This window comes from Cetorhinus maximus, chromosome 3, assembly GCF_964194155.1.
Source record: "Cetorhinus maximus chromosome 3, sCetMax3.hap1.1, whole genome shotgun sequence".
Taxonomy (NCBI): domain Eukaryota; kingdom Metazoa; phylum Chordata; class Chondrichthyes; order Lamniformes; family Cetorhinidae; genus Cetorhinus; species Cetorhinus maximus.
The window spans coordinates 183810932-183825596 of NC_135881.1; the positions used below are offsets into that span (position 1 = coordinate 183810932).

The window sequence follows — 14665 nt, forward strand, 5'->3', positions numbered from 1 at the left end:
TGTGGAATCGCTTAGCTTGGTCTATCACTTATCGCTAAAGCTGTTTGGCACATAAGTAGCCCTGTGTTGTAGCTTCACCAGGTTGGCACTTCATTTTTAGGCATGCCTGGTGCTACTCATGGCATGCCCTCCTGCACTCTTCATTGAACCAGAGTTGATCCCCTGGCTTGGTGGTGATGGTAGAGTGGGGGATATGCTCTACCATTATACAATACCAAAGCAAAACTACCAATTGTAGACACTTCATACAAAAATAAACACAGGTCTAATATACTGTCAAAATCTATTTTAATTTCAACCAACTGGAAAAATAAAATTAAGGAAAGCGCCACCCTCCCCAGAACAGAAAGCCCCTACAGCAAAGTAATTCAGGTAAGAGGTTAAATTTGAGTGCTTTCAAAAATATCATCCACAAGAAACATGATCGACAAAGCTATCTATCCATTTAATTAAATAACCTCTAAAAAAGAAAAAACCCATTTAGAAACTTTCGATATGTCTCGGAGGTTGGTTGAAAGTGTGGGGAGAAAAACATCGATAACAAGTAAAAGCTTGAAGAACTGAAGAAGATTCAGATTAACACTTCACTTGAACGAAAACCACAGGATATATATCCGTGCTAATAATCTAGATTCAATCCAGGCAATTCCATGGCTCTGGGGTTTGAGTGGACACCCTTTTAAAGCCTTACCAAAATACAGACTGGTAATAAAATAAGTGGGAAAATGTTAAAGTGTTTCAGGGTGCTAATAGCAGGTGGGCTGACCAGAATTAGGCTTAGCAATAAATTCCACTCTCATAATTCAGAGAACTAAACAGGTCAATCATTCCTCAATTCACACAAATAGCCAAATAGCAAACATTTCTTTTGTTTTGAAAGTCCATAACAAAGGAATTTAGTTTCTTTCTACACAATCGTTCAGATAATTGGATCTTTTTATGTTCATATTGAAGGAGAAAGTTTTGTTTTCTGAGGAAGGGAGCTTGGAGGGAAGTTAAATCACACAAAATGCTTAAAAAAATTACAATACTATAAAAAATACTCTTTTTGCAGGAAATTAGCAATTAATTTTAGGATAGAAAGGTCTTCTTCAAAGTCTACACTTTTATGCGCTCCTCTAAAATTGAAGGTGTCCCTTCATGTTGTCAAGAGGCAGGTTATTTCCTTTTCAGGCAAATGATGCAGTCTTGCCAAAACTTCACAAAGTATAGAATACAAGGAATGACCTTGAAGAAACTCTGATAACACTAGAACACAAGATGATCCTAGCGCCCACCAGATAATTGTTGCCTTCTCTTTATTTGTAACCACGAGCTCTTGAGGCGCCTCTTAGATTTTGGAATTTCTAGTCTCAGTGTCCCTGGGTTGGCAGTGTCTGGTCACATGGCTGAGTACTTCTCTGCCCCCCCAGCCCCAGCAACCCCAACCCTCCCAGCACAGGGGCATGCACATTGTAGTCACTGACAAGTGTACAATCTTTTGAAATGTGGTATCATCCTTTGCCTTAGGCCCTTCCTTGGAAAGTGCGATTAATGTTTACAAAGGGAGAAGGTAGTGCTGATAGCAGCAAACAGAGAACAATACGTTCTATATAGTGCACCACTGTAAATGTCTTTTAACTGTACAAAAAAATCAAATCTTTACAAAACAAAAAAGAAAAATTCAGGTGCTTTGGATTTTTTTTCCGAAGAAAAAGAATGGTAACTTTCCACAGAAGTCGCAGGTGGTAGATCTTTTTCAGACTTGACATGGTGAGCCTGTTGTAGTGGTACTGCCCGTATCCTGGGCACTAGGTGGTGTCACATTATCCAGCTGTTCAGTCTCGACCGATGGGCTAGGGGTGTACGGAGGAGGGGCATCACTCAAGCTGCAAGCATCATACCCCTCCGGTATAGAGAGGGCACGAGCTTCTTCAATACTTCCGGCTGCATATTCTGTATATGGTGGAGGTTTTAAGTCATCTGCGCGGGCAAGTAAAAAGAAAATTCTCTGTATTAAAATACTCTTCATAATCAACATTACAGCATAAGACCCTGAAGTTGGTTTCTCATTATTTTTAAAGGATGGTGGTATAATTAAGGTGATAAGGATGGAAGTTTCAGGGGATTTTGATTAAATTTCCAGCACATATATATAATTTATACATATATACACGAGTGGGAGAAAGAGACATGCATAGCAAATTTCATGACCACAAGTGTACCTGACCACATGGATTTAAACTTATTAACGCCCACTCTGACATATTTAAGAAATGTGGGCAGAGCTTCCAGAGTAGTGAAATGGTGCTTTCAGCAAATGCACTCTAGGAAAGGACCTTTGTTGCAGATTATCAGCTAAATATTGCTGCAATATTCTCAGTTCACTGGGCAGAAACTGAATTTCTTCCCCAATTGCATGTCAGTATGACCCCTTTTATTTCCTTTGAACTGAGCTAAATACATTGGATTTTGATGCAAAGTGCTGTTCCATACATTTATCATCAGAACTAAACTGCTCATTTATCTGCAGGTTCCTGCACAGGCATAGAGCTAATCTGTCCAACCATCAATTTTAGACCAAGCAACTAAAGGCCAACATTACACTGCATTCATGGCCTTAGTGATCTCAGCACAAACAAATAATCACAACAACTGACATTTATAACCATGGAAATAAAAATGTTGCACTAGCAATGTGTGCTACAACAATGTAAATATTTAAATTAATTTCTTGTCAGTACTTAGAGGATGCAATATAATCAGATAAAATACACAGATTCTTGAGGTTATTTAATATCAATCAAGCCTGAGGGGATATCTGACTATCATGGCTAACTGAAAAAGTCCTGACTTATGATGCTTTTCCTACGTTTAGGAGCCAGATTTTCGTAAATTGTCACAAATTATCACTGTAAAGAAACTTTGACTGATTCTCTCTCCAACTCCTGCTAGTGCAAAATTTATTTAGAAGATGCAGTTTCCCAACTATTGTGTGGTTTTCTGGTGTTGGGTTTCTCTGACGAGACCTTGGGACAGTTTGAACTCATGCCTGCAATCACTCTGGGTTGCTCCCCATAATAGACATCACTGGAGTGGCCTGGCATGGAGATACATGCTACTCGTGGGTTTCCAAGTTGGCAAAAATGGACAAACATTTAAAATGAACTTTACAGTCAATTTATTTTTACTTTTAAAAGAGAGAGAGCTACAAGTACCACTCCCAGACTTAGTTTCACCCATAACAGTGTTAACCGGAATGTTTTCAGGCAAGTGAACCGAGTGATACCTTAAGAACAGCATGTTACCTGCTAATGCCAGCAACAAGAATACTATTACCTCTGTATGGATTATAGATTAAATAACAAAAGAAACAGACGCTGCCATGGGAGAATTTAGGAAGAAAAGTGTGTGGCGGGCAAAGGCCAGTGTGACTTTAAAAACGTGTTGGCTCTTTTGGGAACTAAGCATGCCACAAAGCGACAGCAGCTTTACTCCTTAAAGGAGATAGGTGTCATTTGTTGAAAGAAAGCAAAATGCCTAATGAAGGAAATGAGACATTTGTAAAAACTGAAAAAAACTCAAGTTCCAGAATTAGGAATTGGCATTGCACCTGTTTGACCTCTTGACACCGCTTCATATGGAGGTGGTACCTCTAGTTGGCTGTAAGAAGGAGCAGGAGGTAGTGACCCAGAAGGTTCTCCAATCGAGCTGTCATCTTGGCCACCATACCAACTATACCACAGAGGACTCTGCAATAAAAGAAGTAGTAAGCAATATTGTTACCTTTCACTAAATCTCAATTTGCATCAAGAAGTTTTCATAACATTTTAAATATATTTAATTTATTCAACAGAAAAATGTAAAAATGCAACACAGTGAAAAATACAAAACCTATACTTTTTAATACATTAAAACCCTCAGTGCTTCAACCTGGAATAGTGGAAACTACAGTGCTCATGAGGCTACTTACCCTCCGGTCAAATGTTCAGCTTCAGCTTTATTAACCTTTCAATGCTCAGGGCCCAATACAAAAACATCACTGCAAGGTGTTCAAATCACATCTTGGAATGCTATCAAAGCAGATCAATTGTTTCCCAGTTTATGTTGTTCCAGTCTTATTACCTTACCAATACTGTAGACCAAAGTTCCCTCTAATTCATTTTCAGAATGTCTGGGCAATTTGTTTCAGTATCCAGTCACAGACCTTAGAGGAGACATTACTGTAGATACTTCTTTGTAATATGTACATTATACTCACACACACACACACACACACATACACACGTAAATATTACTGTTTCCATCATTTTGTTAGGAGGTTACTATGTCTTCCATAATGGTAACAGCACAGAAGGAAACCACTGATCCCATCATGTCTATGCTGGTTCTCAGAAAGAGCAATTCAACTATTGCCACTCCTTCGTCTTCTCCCTGTCACCCAGCACATTCTTCCTTTTCAGATAATAATTGAGTTCCCTCTTGAATGCCTCGATTGAACTGGTCGCCACTCAGGCAGTGCATTCCAAATCCTAACCACTCACTGCGTGAAAAAGTTTTTCCTCATGTTGACATTGCTTAATTTGCCATATACTTCATCTGTGCCCTCTTATTCTTGATGCTTCCAACAATGGGAACACCTGTTCCCCATATATTCAGTGTAGATGCTTCACGATTTTGAATATCTCTATCAAATCTCCTCTCAACCTTGTCCTCAGAAGGAAGAGTCCCAACTTACAAATCTATCTACGTAAATGATGTCCCCTCAGCCCTGGAACCATTCTCATGAATCTTTTCTTCAGACTCTAATGAAGAACTGGATGCAATACTTCAGTTGAGGCCGAACCTGAGTTCTCTACTAGTTTAATTTAACTTCCTTGCTTCTGTACTCTATACCCCAATAATGTCACTCCTGGAAAATGTGGACCATTTTCCATATCTTGGGAGCCTCCTCTTGATGAAGGTAGACGTAGCGACAAAATTCATCATTGCCTCCGATGTGCCAGCTCAACCTTTGGCTGACTAAGAAAATGAGTGTTTGAGAACCAGGATCTCAAACCTGAAACCAAGGTCATGGCATACCAGGCAGCAGAGATCCCCACCATGCTTTGCGCTTTGGAGACTTGGGCAACCTACAGCATGCACCTCAAAGCACTGGAGAAATACCCCCCAGCGGTGCCATCACAAAATCCTTCAATTCCAAAAGGAGGGTCTCTAGCATTGAGGTGCTAATCACTCAAAACCAGCTCCATTGGGTGGGACATGTAGCTTGTATACCTGACACCAACTGCTTTGCTTGGAACTTGGAGGCTCCCCAGAGGACTGCAGATATGCTTTAGGGCTGTCCTCAAAGCAGCCCCGAAGAGGTCAGATATCCCTCCTGACTCATGAGAGTCCCTAGCTTGCGACTGACCAAAATGGAGAAGGTACAAACAGGAAGGCACAGAAAAACTTCGACAGGAACGTGCGGAGGTAAAGTCGAGGCATTGGAAGGAGCACACAAGCCTCTAACCAACCCTTCTATTACCACTACCTGCCCTGCATATGGTAGAGTTTGCAGATCACAACTTGGACCGCAGCCAACTATTGAACTGGAGTGGAAGCAAGTCATCCTCAATCCTGAGGGACTGCCCAAGACCCTATTAATAAAGCTTATGATGCTGTATACTTTATTAATCTCTCAAGCTGCTCTGCCACTTTCAATGATTTATGAAAATATACACCCAGGTCCCTCTGCTCTTGCACTCCCTTTAGAACTGTGTAACACTGTACTGTTATCTTATCAGAATTTAACTAAACACAGAATGGTTGCTTGGATTTTGAACCTGAATTTGAACATTGTTGAAAAGAGGCATATTGAGGAAGCTATTCGTCTTGCACTCATCAGGACAAAGGCAAGAATACCAAATTTCAAATGATCACAACAGTTTATACTACAGGAGAAAGGGGTACTGATTGGTTGGCAAGTTGACTCTGATTGGCCGAGGTGTTGCCATTCAGAAAACAATGGGGAGCTATAGGCTTCTTAAGCCTCCAGGCAATATTGTTTGCAGGGAACTGGTTCCTGCATATGAAAGTACGTCACTTCTAGCAAGCGTAAATGAGCAACGTTACAAGCTTGACTGATTATCTTAAATTGGTTGTTAGTGCAGTTATTAATGCATTCAGGATTGTTCAGCAAGTGCTGCCGAATTGCGGAATCACATCAAACGGTGGATGTTTTGCTTTGGGTTTTGCAAGCCCAGGCTGGCTGAGTATGATCTGTACATTGCTTGTTACAAACAACTGAAGGAACAGGTTATTTGATTTGATCAGCCAATCATTGAGACATTAGGCCTACTGACCTGGCATCGCACCAGCACTGTGATTCAGTCTACTGTTAGATGTGAAGCCGCGATTAGAAAGCACTTGAACAATCCCAAGCGTACTAATGGATATACTACAACCAATTTAAGATAATCAATCGAGCTTGTAATGTGGCTCATTTACGCTTGCTAGAAGCAACATACATTTGTATGCAAGGCGCAGGGACTCATTCTCTGCAAACAAAGGAATATGTTCAAGCTTTCATCTTTTTTGAATTACCCAGGAGCTTGGGGAGCCTGTAGATCCCTGTTCTTTTTTTCATGGCAACGTCTTAACCAGAGTTGAATTGCCAACCAATGTTGGTATGTTGAGGACATAAGGAATCTGTAAGGGGATATAGATAGGCTGAGTGAATGGGCAAAAACCTGGCAGATGGAGTTTAATGTAGGAAAGTGTGAGGTCATGCACTTTGGTAGGAATAATCAGAAGGCAGACTATTTAAATGGAGGGAGACTCCCAAAAAGTGCAGCAGAGGGATCTGGATGTTCTTGTGCATGAAACACAAAAAGTTGGCATGTAGGTGCAGCAAGTAATTAAGAAGGCAAATGGAATTTTGGCCTGTATTGCTAGGGGGGTTGGAGTTTAAAAATAGGGAAGTCTTGTTACAATTGTACAGGGTGTTGGTGCGGGTGCACCTCAAATACTGTGTACAGTTTTTGTCCCTGTATTTAAGAAAGGATATACTGGCATTGGAGGCAGTTCAAAAGAGATTCATTCGGCTTTGATTCCTGGGATGAAGGGGTTGACTTATTAAGAATGGCTAAACAGGTTAGGTCTTAATTCATTAGAGTTTACAAGAATGAGGGGTGATCTTATTGAAACATACAAGATTCTGAGGGGGCTTGACAGGGTATTTGAGAAGATGTTTCCACTAGTGGGGGAGTCTCAAACTAGGGGACATAGTTATAGAATAAGGGGACACTCATTTAAAATTGAGATGTGAAGGAATTTCTTCTCGCAAGAGGATAGTGAATATCTGGAATACTGTACCCCTGAGAGTTGTGGAGACTAGATCACTGAAAGTATTTAAAGAGCAGGCAGATGGATTTTTGAAATATCTGGGAGTTGAGGGCTATAAGGAGCTGGAACGAAAGAGGAGTTGAGGCCTGGGGCAGATTAACCATGATCTTATTGAATGGTGGGACAGGCTTGAGGGGCCGAATGGCCTATTCCTGCTCTTATTTTTTATGTTATGTTCAATCAGCACCCTTTTCTCCTGTAGTATAAATTGTTGCAACCGTTTGAAATTTGGCATTCTTGCATTTGTCCTGATATGTGCAAGGTGAAAAGCTTTGGCAATATGTCTCTCTTTTCAGCATTTGCAACATTTAAACAGTGATGGGAGAAAGGAAAAAGGAAAAAAGAAAAAGATAAGCAACATGCAATCCTCACACTGGAGACTACTACACAGATAGTAGCTTTTATTGACACAATGTTGGTTACTCTGGGTGAGAAAAGGTTCACACAAGTTTTATGAAGAAACAGAGTCCTTTGGAAAATCCAGTGCTCAAATTGTTTATATCTGTATTGCCATACCATTTGCTGCTACTCATGTTTCAGGATTGCCGATATCAAATTACAATCTTTGAGCTCGTTTCATGAACACTAAAGAGATGTTGGCTTTGGAATTCTGCTTTGCCTACTGAAACATTTCCTGTAATTATTCAAGTTATATTTTCCACTTCCAGCCTCTCCTCATCTCGCCCAGTTTGCTGAACTAACCGTAGTAGAATTAGCAAATTACAATCTATTTCAAAGCAGGCTGGGGCTTTTAACCATGTTTCATCTTTTTAATAATGTCACTCCCACCTGCTTTTTCAATACATTGTGGAACTCCTGTCGAGGTTGTAGCAATTTTTTTAAAATGGAAATTTCCTTGCTGGTTTTCTAGCACTGGACAGTGGCAGATCCTGTGCCCTGCTCATTTTATCAACCTTTGAAAATAATTTCTGATTTTTAAGTAAAAGAAGGTAGGCTGAAACCCAGTTTGTTCAACCTACCAAATTCCCAATTTTTGACCAATATTCAGGAAAAGCATTGGATTCCTCTCTCCCATGCAACACTTTCAAAATTCAGGTTAAAATAGATAAATCACAGCCATAGACAAGACTCTATCTAGTCACAGTGACTCAAAGACAACTTTTTGAGAGGGACCTCTCATTTCACTTAAGAAAACTCTAGATTGAAAGCCAATTTTAATATAACAATTTATAAAATATCCAGTGGAGATGGTAGGGTAGTGGTATGATTACTGGACTAAATAATCCAGAGGCCCAGCTTATGTTTTGGGGACATGAGTTCAAATTTCACGACGGCAGCTGGTGGAATTTAAATTTAGCTGATTAATATATTTAATTAATTTTTAAAAATATCTGGATTTGAAAGCTAATTTCAGTAATGGTGGTCATGAAACTACCATTGATTGTCGTAAAAACCCTTCTGGTCTTTTAGGGAACGAAATCTGCCACCCTTGCCTGGTCTGGTCTACATATAACTTCAGACTCACAGAAATGTGGTTGACTCTCAACTGCTCTCTGAAATGGCCCAGCAAGTCACTTACTCCAAGGGCAATTAAGGATGGGCAACAAATGCTGGCCTTGCCAGCGATGCCACATCCCATGAAAGATTAAATAAATACCCTCCATTGTGTTGTGTGGCACTATCACTGTGCTAAATGGGATAGATTCAGAACAGATCCAGCAACTCAAAACTGAGTATCCTTGAGGCACTGTTGGTCATCAGCAGCAGAATTGTATTCAACCACAATCTGTAACCACATGGCCTGGCATGTCCCTCACTCTAGTATCACCATTAAACCAAGGGATCAACCCTGGTTCAATGAATAAGACACAGATTTAAGATAAATTGTCAAAAGGGCTAGAGGGGAGATGAAATTTGTTCAATTATTTTTAACACAGTGAATTAGTATGATGTGAAAGGATAGTGCAAGCAGAATTAGCAGTAGCTTTCAAAAGGGAATTGGATAAACACATGAAAAGGAAAATCATTGCAGGGGCATGGGGAAAGAGTGAGGAATTGGGGCTTAATTGCAAAGTTCTTTGAAAGAGCTGACACAGACATGATGGACTAAATGGCCTCCTGTGCCAACTGATTCTGAGAGTTGAGGTGGAGTGCTTTGACCCAACTGCGTATTTTGTCATCCTTAACTAAAAGGTTTCCAGTAAGTTGTGAGATGCATGCTCCATCTCTCATTCATGAAGAGGTACAATTTCTAGGTTACAATTTCTGAGCTTATTAAGGCGAGGAATGGTAAAGAATGGAGGCATTACTTAAGATGTATCAGAGATGCAGAGTTTACACCTTTAAAGTCGGAAAGGATAGAAACTATGGTCAGGAAACTGACTACAGAAACAATTTACTGGGTTAAGATTCATCTAGCTAACATTATGAAGTAGAACAAAGAAAATAAGCCATGGTATTTCATTAGGAACGCATATTGATAGGGTGGCCACTAAAGCAAACCTGAACAAACCACAGCTAATTATTTCAATATTCACGTGACAGCATGCATTACAACTCAAAAAGCAAATGCTTCTTTAATGTATTTATGAAATACTCTTGAAGATTAATAGAAATTAATGCAACAATTTTCACGAAAGGCCTACATAAAATTGAATGATAAAATGTACCATTTTAAAAGCTGAGGGAAGACACATACATTTATTGACTTAAGTCTGGTAGGATGTATTTTGATTTCATCAGTATTACTAAAAATTAACTCTTTGCAATATCAGCACAGAATGTTGAAGCTGTCGATCCCAAGGAAGCATTTGGAGGGTGATAAACAAGGGAAGCAACAAGACTATACCTGCCTTCTTCAACCCCCTTCAGTCTGCTCTCTCCCATCTTCATCATCCACTCTGGCTATTGTGGCAAAATTAATTTAAATATTTTTGCAGTTACATCCTTGCCTCAAAGTCAGACTGCAAGAATTTGCATTTCATTCAAATTACATGCAATTCTTAGCTTCACAAGGAAGCAGAGAACTATGGTCACTTACATTTTGCCGCTCACAGAGTTGATGAAGGTAGGCCCTGCCTCCGACAATCACTATCTGGGCATTCCGTGGATTGCTCAGATAAGCGTCTAGTTGTCGCTGCCTTGAGCGATACCAGCAGATGTAGAAGAAGATTTTGACAATAATAAATATAATCACTATTCTGTTGGGAGTGAAAGAACATTCATTAGGAAATGACATTTATTTAAATAGTAAACACCCAACCTCTGGTAGAACAATTTGGTTAATACTTTAAATTGTACAAGACTTCTTAAAGCAAAACGTGCCTCCATTACACGCACCATAAGCTCTAGGAATATATTGTTTATGGCCAGCCTCACAGTGTTCAATATTTCACTGGGTTGCAATTTAATGTGCTAGCTGTTACTTAGTGGTAGCACTCTCGCCTCAGAGTCAGTATTGTGGATTCAAGTCCCACTCCAGGGGTTTGAGCATGATATCTGAGCTGGCGTTTCAGTTCAGTACTGAGAGTGCTGCACTGTCAGAGGTGTCATTTTGCAGATGAGGTGTGAAACTAAGGCCCTCTCAGGTGGAAGTGAAATATTCCATGGCACTATTTTGCAAAAGCGTAGGGCAGATATCCCTGGTGTCCTGGCCAATATTTATCCCTCAGCAAACCTCATGAAAACACGTTATCTGGTTACTATTACATTGTTATTTGTGGGATCTTATTGTGTACAAATTGACTACCATAGTTCCTAAATTACAACAGTAATTCAAAAGTACTTAGGGCGTCTGAGGTAGTGAAAAGCACTAAATAATTTCTTTAATGGTTACTTATTAAAACAGGCTCCATGTCCCTGCTGCAGAGTTGCAACATTGACATTTGGGAAACAATTCTAAGGTGCTACTAACATGGCTTCCCAAGGTGATCATAGAACTTGCACTTTTGAATTCAGCTACTTAAACTCATTTTACTAGTTACATGTACAGAATGCCCTAAGGTGACCAAATGAAGCACACAGTCACTTCTTGTTACCAAAATTAAATCCACATATTCTTTTGACACAGAAAAAAAGACTCAAATACCAAATTTCCTTGCATGAACAGCATATAGATGTCCATAAATGGAAAGAAAGTAAAGGGATTGCAATTAGATTTCAAGCTCTCAAAAGATTGAAAGTGGCAAGATCAAAGTTTCAGAGGTGTGTAGCATTACCACTGGAATCTTGACCAAAAGCCAATGGCAACTGGTGATTAGGCAGGATTCTCCATGGTGGATAATTTGATAGTTAACAGCAGCTTTGTAAGTCAGGAAATACTTATGAAAAGGAAATAGGGAGATCATTTAGCTATACCAGGGCTAATGTGGAGGCAGTGAAATAAACCCCACATGATCAAAAATCATGATCACAATTGTATTTGCTGCAGCAGTGTTTTGATACAATTTAGCTAATTTATTTCAGAGCCAACATGCAAAATTTAAATAGAATAGTTTTTTTAAAAAAAACATTTGAAGTATGCATCTCTATAAGACTTTTATTCAAAACTTAAACAGGAGTTTAGATTAAGCCTAAACATGGATCCACTGCAGAGAAAGATTGTGAAATGGATGAGATAGCTCATTGTAATTAATGTTGGCATTGCCATACTTTCACATACTACTTACATGTACCAATAGAGTTCCATTGTATATCATAAGAGCTGACTTCTCATTACCATAAACCAAGTCCAGATGCTGGAAAGTCAAAACAGAGAGTGGTTCAGATAATCCCTAAACATTCACTAGAAAAATCAGTAATGACAATAGTTGCTATTTACAGTTTACAAGATGCCTTTTTGTAGAATTTGTATATGGTTTCTGTGACACTTAACAATTTAACATTAACACTTACTCTTTAAATGTAACATCACAAGATCTTGCAGGTACCTTGGCTGCCTTAACAATCAATGGTGACCATTTGGTTTCAAGGGACTCAGGCTTACTCAGCATTCCCAGACTAGGGTGTGTGTGTGTGTGTGTGTTTGTGGGGGGTGGTGGTAGACAGAAGTGGGGTGGGGGGCAGAAGGGAGGTTGACTACATTCTCAGGTCATGACTGCAATTCATTGACTATGGATAAAAAGTGCAACTGTGTGCATTTTAAGACAAGGGCCAAGTGCTCTCATTCCCTGTAACCAAATAGTCCACCAACAATCACTATTGGGGTTACACATGAATATTGACTATTTGGGCAATATACCAAAGGTCAGACCACTGTCCATGTTTGGACCAAGGCTGTAATGAGGTCTGGAGCCAAGTGCTCCTTGTGGAGCCCAAACTGAGTATCATGTGACACAGCAAGAGCTACAAAAAGGGAGTATGCAAAGAAATTTACAAAAGATATCAAGTGGGTGGTCATGAGCAATATGGGGCCTTTGGAAAACAAATACTGGTGATATTATCAACGAAAATAAGGAAATGGCAGGCACTATGTCAGTATTTACAGTAGTGGAAGAGGTCAGCATGCCAGACCTACCAGGAAACAAATACTGAATCAGAGACACGGAGACATAAAATTAACATAAGCAAAATAACAGTAATGAACAAAAGGCAACCCCCCCAAGCTTCCATCTAGCGTTTAAAGGAAATAGGCAGGAACATTGAAGATAACCTAACTATTGTTATGACGAGGCAGATGATGAGGTGATTTGGTGGACCAAATCCACAAGGGAAACTTGGGTCACACTATCACAACGGTTTTGCAATTTGTATTTATTACAAGAAGATGTATGCACTGAATTCAGAAATAATAAGTTTACCAAAACCTTTAGCGATTTTAAAAATTAAAATATTTATTAACAAAATATAAGATTTCAAGCACATACATAAGACTACAATTACTTACTACTATAATAACTCCTAAAATTCTTAATTAACCTGACGACCTCCAGTTACACTCCCTTTAAGGAAATGGTCCAAAATAGATTTTAGATTTAAAACAGAACCAGCAAATTAACACAATACCCACTTGACAGTGAAATTACAAATGCCCTTTCCCCAACTTCAGTTTCGTTACATAGCAGACTTGTGCACACATGGCTGGAGGCTTCAATAAAGCTATTTCACACACTCCTGTTAGATCTCACATGGCCTTCTTCCACATAGCTTTTCATTCTCCTTTATATATGTTTCTCTTTTTAATAGGTAAATTCTATATCTTTGAAACTGCATCTTCCTCATAATAAAAAACTTTATGCTGCCAATATTGTCAGTAACCTTTGGGAAAAATAAACACACTCCTTAACCTTGCTTATCTGGCTAGTTGTAAACAGACTAGGATCCCTTTGAAATCCAACAATCCCTTCATACCTTACATACCAGCATCCACGTCAAGCACATTTCTATACCTAGCTTCTTTCGATGATTCTAAGCTTGCAGTCTACTTGATTCCAAATGTAATTAAATTACACAGACAAGCCCAACTATACTTACCCCAATAAACCTACTTCACAATAAACCAGAAAAATATTAAGAAAATTATTATACTTTCATCACACTATAATCTTCCAAAACACACTCAATTCGGGAACCATTCCTTTAGATTGGCAAGTTGTGCATGTCATTCTGTGATTTAAGGAAAATGAGAAAGGAAAACCAGGGAATTACAGACCAGTTAGCCTACTGCCTATTGTTTGGAAATTGCTTGTGTTTATAATTAAGTGCAGAGTGTGAGAACACCTTGAAAATTTTCAGCTGATCAGTCACGGATTTGTAAATGGGAGCTCAAGCTTGATGAGCCTGACTGAATTTTTAAAAGAGATGACTAAAGCAGTGGATAGGTGGATGTCTATGGATGTTATTTATATGGGCTACGAGAAGGCATTTAATAAAGTCCTTCATAAGATACTGTTGGTTAAAGTTGAAGGTAATGGAATTGAGGGCAAGCTATTGACCTTTTAGAAAATTGGTTGAGTAGCAGGAGACAGACTAGGAATATTGGGCAGGTGCTCTAATTGGTAGAGTGTACTAATCCCTCACTGAACAGTGTTGGGGCTTCAAATATTCACAGTCTTTTAGATGATGGAATATGAAGCTACATATCCAAATTTGCTGATGACACAAAGATAGGCAGCATTGGAAGCAGTGTAGGTGGAGGCATAAAGTAAAAAGCAATATTGATAGATTAAGTGAATGTGCAAATGGATTTCAATTTAGGCATATGCGAGGCCTAAAAATAAGGATAGAAAAGCATGCTTTCTAAACAGTGAAAGTCAGCAAAGAGTGGAGGTCTGAAGAAACTTCGGGTCCCAGGTACAGAAAATGATCAAAAGGTCTAATGGAATGCTGGCCTTTACATCTA

At 39.2% G+C, this 14665-nt stretch overlaps 1 protein-coding gene across 7 annotated transcripts in view; it reads right to left on the bottom strand.

The window, feature by feature from the left end:
• Positions 1 to 271: 271 nt before the first annotated feature.
• LOC144679088 (uncharacterized) overlaps positions 272 to 14665 on the bottom strand; it is a 71990-nt gene continuing 57596 nt past the window's right edge. For all 7 annotated transcript variants that reach the window (XM_078539377.1, XM_078539378.1, XM_078539376.1 and 4 more), the window contains 4 exons: positions 11994 to 12062; positions 10367 to 10526; positions 3593 to 3731; positions 272 to 1962 (listed from right to left, as the gene is read on the bottom strand). In XM_078539377.1, the coding sequence (XP_078395503.1) occupies positions 1739 to 1962; positions 3593 to 3731; positions 10367 to 10526; positions 11994 to 12013 (543 nt within the window). In that variant the 5' untranslated portion in view covers positions 12014 to 12062 and the 3' untranslated portion in view covers positions 272 to 1738. The remainder of the gene's footprint in view (positions 1963 to 3592; positions 3732 to 10366; positions 10527 to 11993; positions 12063 to 14665) is intronic.